This window comes from Diuraphis noxia, unplaced genomic scaffold (genome assembly GCF_037042655.1).
Source record: "Diuraphis noxia isolate RWA-SAM2 unplaced genomic scaffold, SU_Dnox_SAM2 contig0004, whole genome shotgun sequence".
NCBI lineage: Eukaryota > Metazoa > Arthropoda > Insecta > Hemiptera > Aphididae > Diuraphis > Diuraphis noxia.
This window is the reverse complement of record NW_028301714.1, coordinates 60,689,424-60,711,632: the sequence shown is the minus strand read 5'-3', so window position 1 is coordinate 60,711,632 and position 22,209 is coordinate 60,689,424. Positions and strand designations below refer to the sequence as shown.

The 22,209-nt window shown below is 29.2% G+C and overlaps 2 protein-coding genes across 2 annotated transcripts; one reads left to right on the top strand and one right to left on the bottom strand.

Moving 5' to 3' along the window:
- Positions 1-3,398: 3,398 nt before the first annotated feature.
- LOC107168110 (esterase FE4-like) lies at positions 3,399-16,383 on the top strand. The gene is made up of 11 exons (XM_015517409.2): positions 3,399-3,678; positions 11,706-11,846; positions 12,285-12,425; positions 12,495-12,645; positions 12,763-12,948; positions 13,699-13,898; positions 14,379-14,541; positions 15,166-15,326; positions 15,464-15,629; positions 15,706-15,838; positions 15,987-16,383. The coding sequence occupies exons 1-11, from the start codon at positions 3,589-3,591 to the stop codon at positions 16,159-16,161; spliced, it is 1,707 nt and encodes a 568-aa protein (XP_015372895.2). The 5' UTR covers positions 3,399-3,588; the 3' UTR covers positions 16,162-16,383.
- Positions 16,162-20,837, bottom strand: LOC107168109 (pre-mRNA-processing factor 39-like). Its single transcript, XM_015517408.2, has 2 exons — positions 20,519-20,837; positions 16,162-18,952 (listed from the first exon to the last, which is right to left on the bottom strand). Exon 2 carries the CDS (start codon positions 18,937-18,939, stop codon positions 16,408-16,410), a length of 2,532 nt encoding a protein of 843 aa, XP_015372894.1. The 5' UTR covers positions 18,940-18,952; positions 20,519-20,837; the 3' UTR covers positions 16,162-16,407.
- Positions 20,838-22,209: the final 1,372 nt, after the last annotated feature.

Sequence of the window (22,209 nt, the reverse complement as noted above, 5' to 3'; positions counted from 1 at the left end):
TTTGATAAGTCGATAAGTGTATTTTAAATACTTAAGAATACTTTTTTACTCTGTGCCATTTTACTTCAACAAACAATATTTCTGTTTCATATTTTACTATTTTCAACGAACAACTATTTTATTTTACAAAAGTAGTTTATAAGAATTTTGAATACTTTTAAAATGTATTTGTTTTGTATATTTCAAATTTCGTGTTCGAATGACACTATAGTTATTTAAATGCTTATTCTGAATACATTTGAAAATTAGACTCCCGCTTCCCCGCGGTCTTTGATTTAAAATAAATTAAAGGTAACGTGAAAAAAACAGTATAGCCAACTCTGTATTATTATGCATTTTTGTATATTATACAAAAATATATATCGTATATATCGTATAGGCACCCACAGAAATTTTTCTAAAATCTAGAGAGATCGGGGCAATGTTAGAATTTGAGGAGATATATTATAATTTTAGGCACACTCGAATTGCCTACCATCTAACCATCGAATTAACTCCCGTGAATTCCCCCCCCACGATTTCAAAATTATCATTTACTTGAATTGCCTCCTACTTTAGGTAGTGATCCCTTATACTAGAATCGTGTGCGATAGTTATAATGAATCGATTTAGAGGGAGATAGTAAACTGCGACAAAATTAACCTTTTTCTAAAAGTCGATATGTAAACTGCGGCAAAAAAAATTAAGATTATACAATCTGCGGCAAAACCGATAAGATACATTATGCAAACTGCGACTATTTATTTTATATACCTTCTATGTATAAACCTACCATATACGTATATCGTTTAATTTGTCTTGCGTACAAATTGGTAAGGTAAATCCAAATGCATTTTTAAGATTTAACGAAACATATATCGGTAATATCGATTCCTTTACATTTGATAATACTAGTGGCTTAGAAAATTTCAAAACTTGGGTCTATCTAAACTTTACATTGAAGGAGACACAGATGAAGGAAAATTTTTAAATTATATTTTTGGATTCCCGTTCCTTGACCCTGACGAAGTTGAAGATTCGTTTGTTTTTGATTTAATTGCAGATATGCCATCTAATAATAAAATAGAAAAATTTTGCGATTATTTAACAGAAACTTATATGTAAGACTTATTCCCTCCTTGTTTGTGGGCATTAAAAGAAGAAGTTATAACAAATAATGTATGTGAATCTTTCCATTCAAAATTTAATGCGTATTTTTATCATCATCATCCATCACTATATAAATTTATAGATGCTCTACAGGATATTCAAGTTGACACATATATAAAAATTAGAAGTGTAGAAGAAGGGGTAATACAAAAAAGAAATAAAGCGACAACGCAAAAATACAAATTTATTAACGAACAGCGAAAAATGAAAGAAGATGGACGAATTTCAAGATATGAATTTTTGAAAAATGTATGTTTTAAGAACAGACGACAAAATGTTAATTAGGTACCTATTGTATTATTATTTTATTTTTTAAATTAAGTTTTTTTTTGATTATAAGAGCCCTATACGATCTTTTAAATATTGTTTAATAAAATTAATAATATTTTTGAATTTTTTTTTTTTGATTATAGGTACGATCATTAAGATCTCTTAAAATAATTTTTAATAATAATAATAATATTTTTCAATTTTAAAAATTGGTTTTTCTTTATTTTTACGCCTAATACTCTAATAGTCTCCAGATAAATAGATGTCATAACTCATATTATACACGATATGTATGTAATTTAGTATATATAGAAGGTATATAAAATTAATTTCCGCAGTTTGTATAATGTATCTTATCGTTTTTGCCGCAGATTGTATAATCTTAATTTTTTTTTTGCCGCAGTTTACATATCGACTTTTAGAAAAAGGTTCATTTTGACGCAGTTTACATACAGCCGATTTAGATAGGAACCTATATATTATAACGTTACATTATAAAATATAAATTAACTATAGGTATACACTGTCAAAAAGTTTGTATAATATAATAAATGTCTTCAGTCAAACAGACCGACATAACAATAATAATGAATAATAATTAAATTCATAAACACTCAATATATAAAATAATCTAGACGAAATATCAATATATTAAAATATCAAAAACTTAAGTTTGTATATAAACCGACGCTGCATATACTACACATACAACTATCCATATTATATTACTTAATAACCAGGTATATGGGAGGTAATTCTAGTAGACATTTTGGTTATAGTAAGCTTAGGTAAGTCTATTTATTCAATATTTTAACCACGGGGGTGGTGGTGAATGAGTCCGCATCCAATGAGAGATCTAGAGAACCTTGAGTACGGTGACCGGGCCTGTAGGCGAAGTCAAATCCGCTTGGTTTTGACGAACGGAGTCACTTTATTTGTGATAATTTAACCAATAAAGTTAAGTTTACTTAATAGGTTTTCCGTCTGCGCGAAGGACAGGATTGCTCTCCTATTCGCGACCCCAAAGGGGTCACTCTCTCCTTACACCTCCCCAAGGTTTGCTATTTTAGCCCTGAGGGGCATGAGGGCTGAGCCCCCATCCAACTCGTGACCGATTCTGATAGGCGAAAGGAGCCAATATAATATACTGACGTTGTATTTAACAGACAAGGTTACAAGTTACAATTCTTTCATTAATCTGTTGTTTACTTAAACATAATTACAAAACAACTTAATATAGCATTATAACTTATTCTGAAAAATCAATAAAAAAAATCATACGTGTTGTGCGTGGTAGTAGTGTTCCGCACGTCGCGCATGCGTTTAAACGTAAAATCACAAACTTTGGAAAGCTATAACTTCTAAAATAATAATTTCCGGTAAAAATATTTGCACCATCGTTTTAAGCATAAAAAAACAAGTCGTTAAATAAAAAAAATTTAAAACAAGAGAGGGTTGGTAAAGTGCATTTATATCTTAAAATGTAAATATTAAATGTATAAAAGCCTTCATTTATTTTTTCAATTAATTTACAGATATTAAAAAATAAAAGAAAGAATTGAACACCCGATGAATGGAGAACCACAGATCATCACCAGCATTTCAATTCTTAACTTGATTTTAATTGTAACATTTTTTTTCCTGGTGTATTATAGTATTCAACTTTTTTTATATATATCTCTTACCTGGTTAAAAGCGTAGTGGCTCATCGCCACTTTTGAGTTGAATTTTTCAAGGAAAAATGAACACGCCAACACGGCGAACACGCAGAGCGAAACGAATAACGATGAAGCCGATTGAAATTAATAATAATAATAATGTTATACCACTACCTAGGTTCCTACCTCGGAGTAAATATCTATACCCAGTGTACAATTTAAAATAATGGTAATAACAGAAATATCGTTTGTGGCGGCGGTAGCAGCACGATGGAGGGGAGAAATGCCGCGCATGGTCGACATTCGACACAGATCCTGTGAGCAGTGTGAGCTGTGACAGTGAGCAGTGTCAGCAGTGAGTGCATCTGCTTACCGTGGTTCGGTTCTCCGCCGTCGTCGTTGTTCGCGTCGGTATACCGCAATTGTGTCACACAATTTGGATGGCCCACCCGCACAATATCGAATAATAATATTAAAATAATCAAATATTCACTACTGTCACGGTAATATCATGGGCAGATTGTCGTCAACGTTCATCATATTCCGCATCGGTGCGATTGTCGTGTTCAACAAGCTGATGGTGTTTTTGACCAGCATCATTGTAAGCATAACATTATACCTAAATTAAGTAAATTATTATTATATCGTACCAATATACCTATAGGCTATAATATTATTATAATAAATTATTAAGAATCTTATCGATCTTGTTCCCTGATAAAACGCGTCTGACCGCCTAACGTGACTATCATTATTATCTTATTTTATCGTCACCACCCAGCTTACAGGGTGTTGAAAATGGTAGTGACAATCCTCTACGGCCTTATCAATATTAATTATGTGGTCGTTGTATTATTTTATTAACTTCCCCGACAATAAAAATAATATAAATCAAAGTGTTTCGTTACGGTTACGGTCTTACGGAAACGTTCAAAGATGCATCACTCGTATTATTATTATTATGAGTATCGTAATTAATAATTTTACACAGTTCTCACATAAAAAAATTATTACGCATTCGAAGATAGCAAAACATCTGATTTATTATCTCTGCGCTCCGCCACCAAAGATAGTCAGTTGTAGTGTAGATAATGGTTTTTTTTTAATGTCTGAGATCATAGAACATAGAACCGGGTTGCGTAGAAAATTGATTAATTTAATGGTAAAATAAAATATAATGCGCCAGTCATGAACCATTAATACATATTTAAAGGACCATTAGCACTATTGATTCGCTAAATGTTTGATGATTGTTCATGCAACCGACAGTCTACGTTCGAGACATTTATACTATACGTCATAATGGTATTCAATAGTTAATATCGTACGGTTCGTGATAGAAGCCCCGAAGCATAGCTCGTCAGTTATTACTGTTATCATCAGTAAACGTGATATATATAGAAAATAATGAACGCTCCCTCCCCCGCCTTCCATAGGGCTCTTCATTTTTATCCTTTGACGACACCAGCTGGTATACCGTGGCAAAGCACCATCTATATTATATTATTTTTAATAAAAGCATATATTAAATGATTAAAAATTCAATAAAAACAAACATGACATGCTTAAAATTGTTCGCGAGCTATATATAGGAATGATAAAAGCATAGGCGCCAAGTACATGGGTGCTCGGGTGCTCGAGCACCCATTGAAAATATTCATTGGGTGTGGAGCACCCAATATAATTAAAATAGGTAAACCGTTATCACCACGTTCATTGTATGATATCAGTGGCTACAAAGAAAAACTACAGGATATAAAAATCTATTTCATCTATAATTCTGTGGCAAAACCTCGGAAGTCAAAATTAGAAAAAAAAAATTGGGGGTGGGTACAACCCATTACTCCCTCCCCGCCAATGCTTGCGCCACTGTTGTTTTACATTGGTAAGAGCACCCAATAGCTTTTTGAAAACCTGGCGCCTATGGATAAAAGAGTATTAGACACAAAATATGCATCTAAAAGCATTAGAAAAAAATATAAATTAGGTAGGTAGTTATAAATTAAATTTTTTTGAAAAGTGATAAAGCATATAAACATGTAAGTATACAGCTTTGTAGGTATCTATTCTGCCATCAACGAAAAATTACAAAATTATTTTAAATATTTTTAAGTTATAGTATCCATAGTAGTATGCGATGGGGAGAAGAGCTTATATATTTTTATTTGTTCCAACCGTTATGAGGACGTTATTATATTCTTATAAATATAAATATATTATACCATATACACACGTATTATTATTGTATGTTCTATCTTATATCCATTTCACTGAGAGTACCTACCTAATAATCTAAAATGTTTTTATGTTAATAATGTTACGTCTGTATTATATGATAATTTGTAATTAATTCTATCGTTTTATAACTCTCTATATCCAACACGAGCAATATGCTTACAGGAGATAGATAAATCAATGTTTAAATTAATATGTTATTCTGTCAAATATATATTTCTGATTTAATAAAAAAAAATTATATTATATTATACAAATTATACACACAATATGATATATCCATCGTACGTATGATTGTAAAAATTACCTAAATTGTGCCTATTTCTATATTTCTCGGTAAAATAGAAAGTAATTTTATTTTTCAATCATCTAGTCTTATGACTAAAAATGTTTGTGTGTAACACGAACTCGTTATTAGGCATAACTCTCTACTTATACCACTGTACATATTATATTATACTGCTTTATTGACTGTATTGCCACCTAAATCGCATAATATTACAGCACCAATGTATTGTATAATTACAAGGTATAGTGTTACTGTATACCTATCTATAAAATTTTATGTTACGTATAAACATCATATATAGGTATGTAGGTAATATTATAAAGATACCTCATTCATACTATAGGTACATATCTAAAGTCTCCATCATATTATGATGTATACGCCTGGTTACCAATAAATAAAATAACATAAATAATTACGTATTGTGTCGTATAAAATTACACTGAAGTAGATACAATAAAATTGGAAATAACTTAGATTCTCTACTACCAATATACATAGATCAGGTAGGTATATATTTTCGTGCGTAATGTGTAGGTTTATCGCAAAATCTAATATAATTGTGTTAGGATGTGAAGTGCAGAACTGAATTTGTATATGTTCAGTAAACAATAGAAGTACTTTTGAATATTGTTTGGAAGAAAACATGAGTAAGAGACTCGGAGCGTGAAAAATTAAATGGAATTAGAAAAAAATACTACGAATCGCTGGATATCACGGGCAAAACTCTTAAGATTAAATATAATATTGTATTATGATGTTGTTTATTGCATGACTTATATTCAGTGGTAGATTTAGAGGGGGACTGCTTAGGATCTGAACCACTCACAGTTCCGCATATTGAACTTTTTACTTATAGATATCATTTATCGCGTTGAACTGAACGTGTTAATTGTAGATCACAAATATATAGACTATAGACTACCTACTTACAAAAAATATAGGTTGATTATTTTATTCCTACCCCTAAGTTGTGCATGATAAATATGGGTTATAGGTACTAGGTACCTATAAAGGCGCTTTATTATCAACATAGCACCAACCAAAAAAGATTTTAGATACACCACATGACTATATCAGTAGTAATAAAACATTTTTATTTTTAGATGGTAAACACTAGACCCACTTTTTGACACTATAGATATATATCCATTCAATCTTTATTTTTAAAAACCATTAAGCAATATCCATTACAGCACCATATACTATATAATGGATTTATACCAATTGACTTTAATGACTAAACTACTAGGTAAAGCTTGATGTCTGAACTCTGAAGTTCAAATTAATACAAAATTCAAGATCTAGGTATGCATACGTAGAAAAACTATTTTTGTTATTTAGTTACAACTTAAAAAATATTAATAGTATTAACTTGATACATACCACCATTCTTATAAATTATAATAATTATTTTTTATAGAATGAAAGTTACAAATAATATTTGCGGTGACTTGAAACTTTTCACCATTGTGTATATTATTATTTTTATTAAAAGTTGATATGTAGTAAATTATATTTTCAAAATATTAGTGCAAACTATATCCTACGATCCTCCCGTATAATATTAATATAAAATTAGATATAAAAAATGTATATATAAGCACTGAAGTTACAATAAATTGTGTCCACGCGAACATATCTAGCTGTATATACAATACGAAGGCTTTCATATACTTTTTTGTTATTTTTATAACGTATCACCAACATATGTACATAATATCAGTGGCCGTTAATATAAGTATTATAACCGAGTAGATTTTATTATACATGCACCTTCGTTTTAATTTTTTCTTAAATTCACGTACAACTAAACAAGTACAAACATTATTACTATACAATTCATTTTCGATATATTATAGTGGGAAACGACCAAGGTGATCCGGAGGAATGAGAAAGGAAAAACGTAATGAACACTGAACAGATATTATTATGTCCAGTAATCAATTAATTATAAATCGCGTAAACACCCGATGTTAAATTTAAACATAATATAGGTATTTAAACACATTAGATATATATTGTATATATATAAGTTAAAATTATATCTAAAATTACTATTTTTGTCTAATTTAGCATAATATAGATTTTTATTTTTGGGTATAATCTACAGTTACTTATCTGCTCGTAAAACTCAGTAAAAAGAATGCTCTAAAAATGTTGTTTGACCTCTGCATACTTATGGAAACAGGTCACAACTATTTATAAAAATATAGGTACAATTTTAAATTTTTATACGGTAAACCAAAAATGTGTGTGTTACGAGTAAACTGAAAATAAACATAAATTTTTCAAAAAGAAATTTCAGAGAATCAAGCATTAACATCAATATAACATTATAATGTTATAAACTTAAGCCCCTCCCCCTTCCATTATAAAAATTAAAAAGACGTGGAGGCTACTCTACAACTATATTTTTGTTATCGATGTAAAACAACAAATTATTATTAAAAACATTCAATATTTATTTTACACGATTGAAAAAATGAGAACATCTGTGATAAAATATTTCATGATCGATTCATATATTATTATACTCTTACATTTTACCACATTTTCTAACGGAAAATGGAACACTTCTTATCGTCTGTGTATACAGTGTATATATATTATATATTATTATCTATTTTGAAAATACTATACCAGGGGGACCAACATGAATACCTACGTCTACGAGCTACATGGATAAATACATTGATATATCAAGAGCCAAAATGTTTATAAATACATTTTATAATTTTATCGTTAATCAGTGAATATTAGTTTGTTTATTTTAATAAGACGCGATCCGCATACAATAACTATGACGAAAGCCGCAAGTTGTCCACTTTTGCACTAAAAACAAAATCTTCAATCTTGAATGATATTTATTAATTATTTCACTTGCCCGATGGAGACTATTGATTTGGGGGGGGGGGGGAGTATCTTGGTGTAGATTTGTGTGACTTAATGACTTAGTGACTCAATTTGTTTCCTACATATGAAATATTTTGTGATATCATTGCCGAGAAACACCTATCGGATACTACTAAGTCTCAGGTACCCAAATAATATATGTACAGCGCTATACGTAATTTATGTATTTTACCATATTATTATAATGTCCTTAGACCTTAGCAACATATTATTACGAGTATAATACAACATCATCAATAAGTCGGTCATTGCTAACGGATTATACAAGTAATAATTATTGTACTCGTAGGATAATAATAATATATAGATGCATACACATGCAGTATATGATGTACATAATATGTATAGGTATATACTGCCACAGTGGCGGATTCTTTATAGAATTGAACCAAGTCAGTCATCGGACTTGCCAAGGCAGATGCCTTCTACCGACATCCACATTGCACATACCGACCATCGTCCAGATGGGTGCACGAATACGAGTGAGCAATAGCCCATTAAGTATAACCGTGCAAGATAAAACTTACAGTAATTTTTTCTAAAACCAAAATGTGTAGTAATAACTCTGGGCCAAAGACCGTCAAGTCCGCCTCCGATATTATGCAAGTACCTATATATAGGAGGTACATAATAATTAACAACGATAATAATACTGGTATTTAAGTGCTTTAATAATATGTACGTGTCAATAGGTATACCTATTGGTACGTTTCGCTACTATTATACAAATTATAAATCCATGATTGTCGTAAATATGTCGAAGAATAACAACGAGCCTAGAATAACATTATTATTCGAAACGATTTCGAGTTCTAGATTAACCATTGAGGATTGAGCTATAACTGTTATACCATCCTAACTACTTACCGCAACCTGTAGGATAGTCGGTATAGTCTGCACTACAACTGGCCTAATGATAATATTCTCTTGTTAATCGTATCTACCTAGAACCTAATTGTATTATGCTCAATTATAATATTAAGTTATACATTATCGACGGTTGCCGTTTAAGGTTATATTTTAATTGCTTTGATAATTGTGTAAGTACTACAAACATTTTTTACTTGGAATAATCATATGGTTTGGTATAATATTCATCAATTCGTGTGACCCACATAGGTATACCTATTTATACAGTTATATTTAACTAATACATTAACTACACTTAATTATCAAGGCCTGGATTAAAAATGCTCTGATAACTATTAAATGCTCTAAATAAAACCCAAAAATGCCTTTCAGCACTTAAAATATAACATAAAACATTACAAAAATTATAAGAAAAAATGAACTCTTCGCTCGAACACAGATTAGGTTACCTACCTATGTTTTTTTCTTAAAATGTTTATCTGTAAACATCGTCTTGTTGCTGTAATCCTGTATTCGTTTTAAACATACAATACAATAAATTATAATAAGTAGGGTTCAAAAGTTATAGGAGCTAAAAAAGGCAAAATATGTATTTAAAGAATAAAATGTAAACAAAAAAATTACAAAATATGCATGAAATTGCGAAATATGCAAACAAAAATTCTATAAATATGCAAAACAAAAGTTGGTACATTAATCAAAAAAAATATAAAGTCGTTATTACTAATGAATTATTATTTATTAATAAACAAAAGAATTATATTATTGAAAGTTAAAATATGGCGCGTAACCGTTTGGCATTTAATTGAATTAAAAAAATTGGTAGTAAAATAATAATATGTTTTCATTATTTGTGAAGTTAAATACGAAATTACTATTAAATAAATAAATACATATATGTTTTATAATACATGTTAAGTTGTTGCATTGAACCATTTTATTATTTATTATATCAGTTTATTTAAAATACTTAGTTTAAGAAAGAAAAAAAGATCAATTTTATTTGAAAATATTAAATATGCCTGCATAATATGCGTATGAAAACCTAGAAATGTACATTTATCTCTTTAAAAATCGATGAAATATGCAATCTATTTATTTTTTATTTTTTAACTCAACATTGTATAGCTTGGATTTAAAGGTTAGTCTGCTATAAATCTAAAGCATACAGAATAATATGCAACTCCTAAACTTCCGAACCCTAATCAATAATCATCATCAATATCTACTATCTACGATATTGATAAGCAAATTGAGATAAAAACTAAACAATGATAACTGTAAATAACCAGTTTTAATTTTTACACTTTTACAGTGACACCTGTTGAACTTCAAATATAATTAATTTCAAATTTAATCAAACAAAAGTTCTAATTTAATATTATCGTCAATTATCGTAATGTTATTAACTATATTGTCTAGGGTTTTATTTAAATCCCAGTTTATTTCTGGTTTAGTTTAAAAAAAAAACTGCTCAAAGATTCAAGCATTCAAGCCAAATTGGAAATTTCTACCTTAGTGTAATTTATTAAAAAATTACAACTTAGGCAATATTACCTATTCTGTCATTCATGTAACTTTGTTAATATATTATTTTTTGTGTACTTTAAAACAACACAATTTCTTTTTTTATTTCAATGGCTTCAATTAGGTACTTACTAGTTTTATTTACAAATGTGTACCTATTAATTTGTATTGCCTGAGGGCTGAGGTACAGGTAGGTAGGTACTTAAGAGACAAGAGTTTTAAAATCATTAGATATTACCCTTGATATTACAGTGGATAATTAATCTTGGGATTTGGACTTTAAATTAATGATACCTGTGTTTCATTTCTATTACTAAGTACTTGCAGCAGTACCTATTCTGTTTATGGATAAGCAGATAGCTATAGATACAACACTTGTTATATTTACAAATATCAAGCTACTCACAATGAATAATGATTTTGATTTATGTACATAATTCTGTCAATGATTAGAGCTTAAACACTACTATAATAGAAAGACCGTACATGATTAATGAAGTAAATTACCCATGTTCACATTCATGTAAAAAACCTACAATAATGAATAAATACTACCTGTATTCATGAATGAATGAAATGTATTATTTTTATTCTCTATTATTATTCAAATGAAAATTGTAAAGTTAGGTGTGTTAATGTATTGTTTAAAAATATAATAACTGTTTGTGAATAATAAAAGTTTCTCCTAATCCATACATCTTATAACAATTATATTATTGTCTTATATGTTTATATATTATATATGCCACTTATTATTCTCATTTTATAATAAAAATATTCAATTTTTTCAGCCCAGAAAAAAAATGACAGTCGTTATTGATCAAGGTACTTTACAAGGACTTCACTACAAAACACGATTATCAAATAAATCGTATGTCAGTTTTTTAGGCATACCCTATGCTTTACCACCAATTAAAGACTTAAGATTTAAGGTGAGAATTTTCAATAGCATATAATATCAACAATCAAATATATTATAGATTATATATTGCTTATAACCAGAATGATTATATTTCTAAAATAAATATTAATAAGTTTTCTTGGTTATTGAATTCTACATAACTTTAAGAAAACGAAATACCTGAGAGTTACCAGCAACTCACACGATACACACATAATGACGATTTGTGAGTCCCCCGTGACTCTCATGGTAAATAACCAGAGATCGTCAAAATTATATCTATTGCATCATGGTGTGAGAGTGTGAGACACTCGTGATACTCATGGTAGCCAACGTGTTAAATTAAATACTTATATATTAATTATATAATAATCAAAACAAAATACAATGTTTAAAATGTAACATATTTTTTACTCAAATAATAAATAGCTGAAATAATAATACCTAAATTAACTTAATTTTGTTTTAGCCTCCAGCCAAACATCCAGGTTGGTCTGGAGTTCTAAAAGCATTTTCATGTAGTAAAGTATGTATGCAGTATGATGTTTTCATGACCAAAAAAATTGTTGGAAGTGAAGATTGTTTGTACCTTAACATATTTGTGCCACAGGTTGTAGAAGAATTTTGTTATATTATATAGATTATAAAGTAATAATTAATTTTTATCATTATTTATTAGGAGGAAGTGGATGAAAAAAAAGCTGTTATGGTATTCATACACGGAGGTGCATTTAATTATGGATCTGGATCATTAGATTTTTACTCACCTGATTATTTGCTCGATGAAAATGTAATTGTTGTGACGATCAACTATCGATTAAATATCCTAGGTAAATATACACAAAAATCTAGTTAATAGTTTTAATTGATTACTGTTATAGGATATTTCAATTTATATAGGTAGTTAACGAATTCTGAATAAAATTGAAAACAGATTTTGTTCTTAGGATTTCTGAACCTTGGAATTGATGAATGTCCAGGTAATATGGGCTTGAAAGATCAATTGTTTGCATTTAAATGGATAAAAGCCAATATATCAGCATTTGGAGGTGATGCTAACAATATTACCATTTTTGGAGAAAGTGCAGGATCTGCTTCTGTTCATTGTCATTTACTTTCTCCACAATCTACAGGTTAGTTTTTAATTTATTTAGTGTACTGTTATGTACAGTTAAGTACTGTACTAAAGTATAGTGCTCTATTGAACTATGATCATATTTTAGTGAACTGTAGTCTATAAACCATGGTTCAATTTTTGAACAATGGTTCAAAATGAATTTACGGCTTTTGGGTGTAATACTTGTTACAGAGATTAAATTACTCTATAAGTTAAATCGGAATGATTCAAGGAAATTATTTGTGAAACTTATTCAGTTCTAAATTATAATTTTTTTTTTCTAAATCCAATTCATTAAGACAAACTACAACAAAAGAAATAAAATATCCATAAACTTTTATCATACAAATCTTTATCTTGTTGTTAAACATTTAAATCAAATTATATTTATATGTGATATATGCATCAATACTGCCATGGTCTTAATATAATATGGTATGCTCTTAAATGGTTATTTAACATTTTAGAATTCAGTTATAATTAATTTCAGTATTCTAGTATTACGAATTGTAGAATTTTCAATGTAGTATTAATTTCACGAATTTGGTCTGTAGAAAAACATGCATATAATATTTTGTATTATTATTTTTTGATTTATATTGTTATGATCGCCAAACTTTATTAAAAACTATATTTGACAGTATTGACACATAAAAAAAGTTAGTTTATATCATTCATTTTATATTGGGTTTGATTTTTTCTATGAAATCACTATTTTAATTATGATCTAAATACCTATATAATATTTAGGAATTTTTTTTTTAAGGATCATTTAACAAAGCTATAATGCAAAGTGGTTGTGTTTTTAACCCATGGGCTTTTAATGTAAGACACACTGAAGTAGCCTTTAAGTTGGCAGAAAAATTAGGATGTCAAAAAGACAATCCTAAAGAAATATTAAAATATTTACTAAATCTTCCAGCAATTGATTTAGTTAAATGTTCAACATTGAAGATAAAATTTGAAGTATGTGTGATAGTAGATTAATAATTTACTTTTTGTATGTATAATACATTATACTCAGCCCACGAGAGTCTGACCGTAAACCACACACTTCCTACAATAGGCACCATTCCCACTAATCTGCAATGTGTATGCAGTGGTATGGTTTGATATGTGGGAAGGGGACCGATGCGCAGTGACGGACAGATTTTTGTGGTAGGTTTACAGTCAGACTCTTGTAAGCCAGAGTATATTTAGTTTACTTTATTGGATTTTTATGCATCTCAATTCAATAATTTGTAGGGCAAACTGTCCAAAACCATACAAAATTGAAAACTAATTTTTTTTTACAATTGTGTGAATTTTTACTTTCCATCATAAATTATATATTTTAGCACTGATATTATTGATGAAAAATATAAATCTATCTAGATATTTTTGGTTTATGAAGTTTATTTTTATAAATAGTTTTAATACTTATTTTGTTTTATTTAATTTTAATAGGGCCAAAGGGATTTGCTAAATTTCCAGTTCGTTCCAACTATTGAAAGTGAAGCTGTTAGTGACAGATTAATACCGGCTCATCCAGACATTTTAATCAAATCAGCATCGCCAGTGCCTTTAATTACTGGAATTAACAATATGGAAGGAATGATAGTGTTTGGAGGCAAATTATTTTTTAGTTGAATTACCAAATTAATGGCCATATATTTAACTAAACAAAGTAATATAGTAAAAGTAATTTCGGATAAGTTTTATATACAATTATAACAATTAGTCACTAAATATTTCAATATCATGTTACACACATAATCATTAAACATTTAATGAATCAATAGTGAGATACTGGTTTCTTAAACATCATTCAGTGGTCCATGATTGGTCCACTAATATTTAATGAACCGCTGATTAGAAAATTATTTTCATAACTCTACCTTAGACAGCTGGTATTTGGGTATTCCAGAAAACTATTCTGTTCTGTTTTTTTTTTGCAAAAAAGTAAAAGTTTGCTTGTTAATCAAAATATATGTACATTTATATAGTGTTTTTTAGAAAACTATGTTTAACTTACCTTCAGTTTTCTTCAAGTTTGAATGAATGCGCTAGGAGGAACAAAATATTGTGGAAAATGATTGCTGTCAATGTTGTTTTTTTTTTAAATTTAAATGAATATCATAAATTTCTGTTTATGTACTGACCTTAAATATATAGAGTTTATTTTTTATGGCCATTTAAATAAAAATGTGGAAGTTTATTAAATATAACTAATAATTATTATTGTTATTTTCAGAACACAGATTAGGAAAGTTATTTGACTATCACAAATTAGAAGAGATTAGTAAATTATTTGAAAGTGATTATTCTGAAGAAATCATTCAAAAAATAAAATGCTTTTATTTCAACGAACACGAGCAATTTAGTGATATAATTAAATTGGAAAATACATGTCGTGTAAGTATGCTTTACTTTTTTTTTGGAATACCATATTTATTCCTAATGAATCTATACATATATTCATAGAGTTTCATTTGATCTAATGTGATTTTTCAGTATTACAATCTAATGAAATAAATAATACATTTTTTCAGTTGTTTACCGATGTATTCTTTACCAAAGACTTTTATCGTGGTTTTAATCATTTACTTAAAAAAAATGAAACGCCAATTTACAACTATGAGTTCAAATATGATGGAGAACTCAATGCTTGCAAAAAACTCTTATTTGCTACACGGCCAATATTTCATTCATTAAAAGGTAAAGTATTAATTATTTAATTGTGTATATTTTTGAACCACTTTTTAACCTCACTTAAAAATAATAAAATTCATAGGTGCGTGTCACGCAGACGAATTAAATTATTTGTTTTACGGACAATTGTTTGGATTCTTGCCCAAAGCTGATACCCCAGAATACAGAATGTGCAGAACAATGAGTAAACTGTGGTGCAATTTTGCAAAAACTGGGTATGTTATAAGAGAATGAACTCAGTCATTTAATTGATGATCGATTTAATTTTACTTAAATGTATAATATACACATATTGGTACATTTAAATCTGTGATTACGATTAACAATGTCTTATAAACGTTTGATATTTTTTTTTCATTTTAGAAATCCAAATTCATCGGATTTGAACATTGTGTGGGATAATACAAATGTGGACAATCCCAAATATTTGTCAATAGACGGTGATAACACATGCATGGTCGATGGCCTAATAAATGTTTCCAGTACACACTTTTGGGAAAACATATTTGAAATCATGCAATTGAAACAAAAACTGTGATTTTTCATACTTAATTATGAACATTTAATTAAAGATAAATATACTTACAATTATCTTACAAAAATGTTGTCCTTAACATCAAAAACAAATAACATGTGGATTTTTTTTAAAACGCACTTATTATTATTCTATGACATAATTGTTTATACTATTATTTTTTTTTTGTATAGATTATACATATATATTTTATTCATACATAAAATCATTATTTAACGTGTTAGACTTAAAGAGTTTTTACTATGTACATTAATATCCTCCACTTCCACCACTTCCAGTTCCACCATAATTGTACGATCCCCACGTCTGATTGTAGTTAGTTGTCGCTTGCGGGTAGCTCCAATTTTGATACTGATACGAATAATCTTGTCCAGTAGGAGTGTACTGTTGATAAGCTGTCTGGTTGTATCCAGTGGTATATTGTTGAGGGTAATATCCGGTTGAATTATACGGCTGGTAGTTGGTGGTCACTGTCTGAGAATTCGAAGATGCTGCAATCTCTTGTGCCTGTTTCACTTTCATTTCTTTTTCGATTCTAGATTTTTCTTCCTCGACCGCAGCCAATGCTTTTTTCTTCTCTTTGGCGAGCAACTCTGTGTAACTCTTAAACTCATTGGTGGCTTTACGCAATGATGTATAATCGCAAGTATAATCCTCAATAAATTCCAATTTGCGTTGAGAAAACAATATTTTTTGCTCTAAATTGACACTGCTCATTGATAATATTTCATCAAATATTTGAATAACTGATTTTTCATTTAAGGGTTTTACACTCATTTTCAGCTCAACGAGCTGTAATAATAGCCTGGCATTGTCTTGCATGTTATCCTTATCTTTATTTATTATTTCTGCAATCAATTCGATGGCTTTGTCAATTTTATTTGCACATTTCCAAAGGAAACGCGCATATTTTATAGCAATATTAGAAGTAAGGAACTTTGTATGGGAAGTATTTATATAATGTTCATACAACTCACATACTCTATCTAATTGGTCTCTTCGTTTTTCCAAATTAATACGCCTGTAAATAATTTGCAACATATGTGGAACAGCTTCGTCGAGATTCTTTAGGATTTCAGCGGCTTTATCCAAGTTACCTTTGCTTTCTTCAAAAGCTGACCACTTCAAATGTAACTCTGGTGACTTTCGATGATGAACCAAACAGGCCCGTACATATAAACTTTTTAATAAATCACTTACATCAAAATCTAAAGATTCTAAATAGTCCAAATAACTCAACCAAAAATCTTCATACAAAGCACATGGTATTAGACATCTTTCATAAAGAACAACAATTCGTTGATGGTCCCCAGCTTCCTTTTCTAATGCGATATAATTTTTCCAATTTTCTATTTGGCATTTTTCTAAAGGTTTTACATGGAAATAGGGTCTCTTAATACCTTCTTCAAATGTCTGACGCTTAGCTATTTCTTTACCAGTTTCTTTATTAATTTTTTGTTTTGACTCAATAATAGTTTCTTTTAATAATGACAATTCTTTTTCTGACACATCAGATAAGAAAGTGTTTTCTTCTTCTCCTGGTGGTGCAGAATCATCGGTCAACAATTCTCCATTTCCACTCAACCTCACTCTTTCAGCTACTTGCTGTCTTAGTTCGAGATATTCTTTAGCACTCAAAATCTTATCAGGTGCATTCTTGTTCACAAACTCTTTAAAATTTTCAAAATGTTGCAAATATCCCAAAGTTTGTGTAGCAAGAAGACGACTATAAATGTTAAAAGCATTGACTAACTTATTCTGTTCGATTTCCCACTTAATGTAATGATCCCATAACCGATCTGAACGATACTCGAGTCCACACGTCTCTAAGCCTTTCTCAAATTTGCCACGAATACGATCCACATCATCGGAATGCTGCGTTTTAAGGTATGTCATGTAATGAATCCATAAATCAACACTCAGTGGTATAGCAATCAAACCACGTTGAAAGACTTCTTCACACTCCTCTTTGTTGTTGTTTCTTTTTTCAAAATCAGCAAATTTTCTCCAATAGCCGTAACAGTATGGATATAATTCCAAAAATTTATTATAAGCTTCTCTTGCATTTTCAACATTATTCTCTTGATCAACATATTGTAACAGATAAGTCCATCCAGCAAAATCTGAAGGGTCGTCTTTAACTGCTTGCCAAAACTTATCTAATTCAGTAATTGGTTTGACTTCTTCAGTTTTAATCTTTTTTACAGGCTGTGATTCATTTTCATCTTCTTTTTCCTCAGGAATTTGACATCTTTTTGTTTTTGTTGCACCATTTTCACTAGGCAACTCTTCATCAGATACTATTTCAGTTTGGTCAGCTAAAGTGGTTGGTGGCAATTCATCTTCAGATACAGCTTCAGTGTCAACAGGCATATTGTCAACTGGCATTTCATCTTCTGATATCACTTCAGTTTCAGGTTCTTTGGGCTCCTCTTTTAGAGCTTTAATTGTTGGTGTATCTTTAATATCATCAAAATTAACTTCAACTTCACTAATTTCATTAGTTTCTTCCAAAGTTTCATTTTTATCGCAAATATCATCAGTAATATCAATAATTTCAGTCTTGGGTAAGATAATCTGACAATCATCTGAGTCTTTGTTATCAGATTCTTCACTTGGCTTTTGTAATTTATTACTAATCATTTTTATAGCCATTGTCGGAGGAGCAGTAATTATAACCTTTGGTGGTTCAGTATCATCTAATTCTGGAACACTATCATTCATTTTACCGTTTTCTTTAGATTTTTCATTTTTCAACACTGTTTCATCTTGGTCAGCCATAATTCAAAATATTCTGCAAGTACATAAAAAAATTTATATAATTTTAGTTACATATTGTTTAATATAACCATAGACCTATTACTAGTTAATCTTAATAGGTCTATGAATATAACACATAATATGCCCTACATCAATAAATAACTAGGTACAAGTATTATTATCTGTAATCATAGCATTACATTTTTACAAATAAATAACTCGATTTTCAAATCTTATTATTAAATTATTCGCTTATTTTAAATGTTTAGATTAGTACTGACCTAATAGCAAAAATGTAAAATGTAAGTAAAATAAAACACTAAGACACAGATAATTAGAGGTCGGATTTTTATGATTCTACATATTTGTTTCTAGTCTATGCAGTTAAATGGGAGTGAGAAATCTTTACGATTCATGAAACACAGAATTCACAGTAGAACATTTATTTTGCATAAAAAAGCATATTTTAGGGGTTAGAGAATATTTAACACGTTAGAGAATATTTGAGAATATTTTTTTAACATCGGCATATAATGAACATATTTCACGTAAATCAGCACTTTGATAAATACAATGTTCACTAAATGATTTATTTCTGGGTTTTAATACAAATTAATCTCCATGTATTCCTTATCGATTGCGATACCAAATCGATTATTTCGTTAGCTGTCACGACTATTCTCGTCGTCTACTAGTCGTCCGTCGTGTCTCGTCGAGTGTTGATATCTGAGTGCGATATATTATTGCATACATACTATTTTCTTTCTACTCGTCTCATATTACTATAACTGTCTATAACATACAAATATGCCGAAAACTTCAAGCAGTTTAAAAAGTTTATTTGCTCAATGGATTTCGTCGTACAATAACCAACAAACAATTTTCACGACAGATGGTGCAACAATTTTTTGTCAAGTTTGTGACAAAAATATTCCTTGCACCAAAAAATCACAGGTAACACAACATGTACATACTAATGTCCACATAAATGGTTTAAAACGTAAATTAAATACTTCATCAAAACAATTATTTTTATCAGAAGCTACTCCCAATGAAAACAACTTAAATGATTATTAATTGTTATTGTAAAATTAATTAAATTAAATACATTTAAAACCAAATAATAAAATATAAATTTAAACTGAATTTTTTTTTTAATATTAAAAGAATATTTTGCATATTTAAAGACATAAAACATCATATATCTGGTAATTTAAAAGAATATTAAGAGAATATATTGCCTATTTTATGTGACATAAAAACATCATATTTTAAGGATTTTAAGAGAATATAAATCCGACCTCTACAGATAATGTTCTCAATTTTAGGGCCACCAATTAATCAAGTTGATAAACTCCAGAATCCCTTGCTGATGTTGGGAAAACAAGTAATATATAGATAAATTAGATTTAAGATCAGAAATATCTAGGTATATGCGTGCATATTAACTTATTCAATAATCACCAACGATATACTTTTCTACAAAATATGTTTAAAATGTTTATTGCTAGATCCAATTATTTTATTGCGATACAATTTGTTTCTACTCAACAACCTTCGATATGAAAATTATAATAATATATTATAAATAAATACTTACTTAGAATTTTGGTTTTGGAAAATAAATCTAATACGTTCTCATTATAAATGCGAGCAGCCGCTGAATCGGTGCGATAGGATATTGTGATAAACACAGGCCGGAATAACGTAAGATATTATGCTTAGGTTTTGAGACTCCAGGTACAAAATAAAAAACATATAAATACTACCCCTCTGTGCTAGCATAAATATAAATATTATATTTATTATTTAATCGTGCCACAAAACAAGGATAGAAGAATACGACAGAATACGGTTCGCGACGTTCGCGTAGGACGCCAAAAATGATATTTATTGTATATCTTCTGCACGGTATCGCTGTCGAGTGTCGACTGTTATCAGTATTTGTCAGTAAATAATAAATAAATGATTTGATCAATTATTATTATTATTATGGTGACAGTTTGTCGGTTTAGACGTAGTGAACCTATAGAGTAAGTAAACACTAGTTACTATTATAGACTTATAGTATATAACTACATGGCTCTATGAGCGAACAGAACTACAGACTAGACATTTAAATTAAAAAATAAAGTTTTAGATCATCACCATATTATACACTTCAAGATTTAAGAAGCAAAAAAAAATCTTCGACTGGTTGAGTCACTGTTTTACTGGTTGTATATATAATATATTATATGAGACAGAAACAATTGGATAGATGAAAATGAAATGGTGAAATTGCATGTGCATGAAATATTGAAAAATCATCGCGTTTATGACCTCGTAAAATGAAGAAATTATATCTTAAGAGGACGCTACACCCGCATGTATTGTCTCCGTCTTACAAGTGCGTAACATTGCAAAAACTGTTTCGCGCGGGAAAGAACCGAGAAGGCTACAGCTATAACTAAGAAACGAAATTTTCACCACATAATAAGGAGAACATTTACTGTGCAACGTTGTTTTCAATTTTTCGATATCACAAATAGAAAAAAAGTTCTTATTGTTTCAAAATGCATTATTTTTGCATTTTTCAAAATCGAATAACTTTTTTTTCAGTTCTAATATCAAAAAAATAAAAACAACGTTGCACAGTCGAAATTCCCTTTTATCTGTGGTGAGAATTTCGTTTTTTAGTTATGAATGTAGCCTTCTCGGTTCTTTCCCGCGCGAAACAGTTTTTGCAATGTTACGTACTTGTAAGACGGAGACAACACATGCGGGTGTAGCGTCCTCTTAAAACAGAGTAAATACGTAATTTTTAAAGCGTGATTGCATTTTTACGGCCGATTAAGATAGCGGTTAAGGCGATTTGGCTAATTTAAAAAAAAAAAAATGTTTGTAATATTCCGATGTCCTAATGAAATTTTATAATAAAAAATATTGAAAAAGTTGCCTGGAAATTCGGGGATAACTTTATTAAATTTTCAAGTTTTTTTGGTCATCCAACATTTTTTTACCGGCACTTCAAAAAAATGTTCTCAAAAAAATTGAAAATTTCAGTGGTTTATAAATAACTTTAAAAAAAGTCAAAAATGTTTGATAATTAAACTGTATATAAATATCACTAACATAAACATTTGGTGAAAATTTCAAGTATTTACAGTGATTAGTTTTTGAATTACAACCATATAAAAATATCGATTTGTTCGAAAACTGGTTTTGCGTAAAAATTCCCGTTTTTCTATTTTTTTTTTTGTTTTTCTCAATTTTTTTGAAAACTGTTAGAAAATGTTTACTTTTGACCTT

Bases quoted from the DNA above. Each gene is read 5' to 3' on its own strand.
- LOC107168110 (XM_015517409.2), top strand. From the start codon at position 3,589: ATGGGCAGATTGTCGTCAACGTTCATCATATTCCGCATCGGTGCGATT. The intron at 12,646-12,762 runs GTAAATATACAC...TTTTGTTCTTAG, and splicing joins CTATCGATTAAATATCCTAG to GATTTCTGAACCTTGGAATT. The intron at 15,630-15,705 runs GTAAAGTATTAA...TAAAATTCATAG, and splicing joins AATATTTCATTCATTAAAAG to GTGCGTGTCACGCAGACGAA.
- LOC107168109 (XM_015517408.2), bottom strand. From the start codon at position 18,939: ATGGCTGACCAAGATGAAACAGTGTTGAAAAATGAAAAATCTAAAGAA.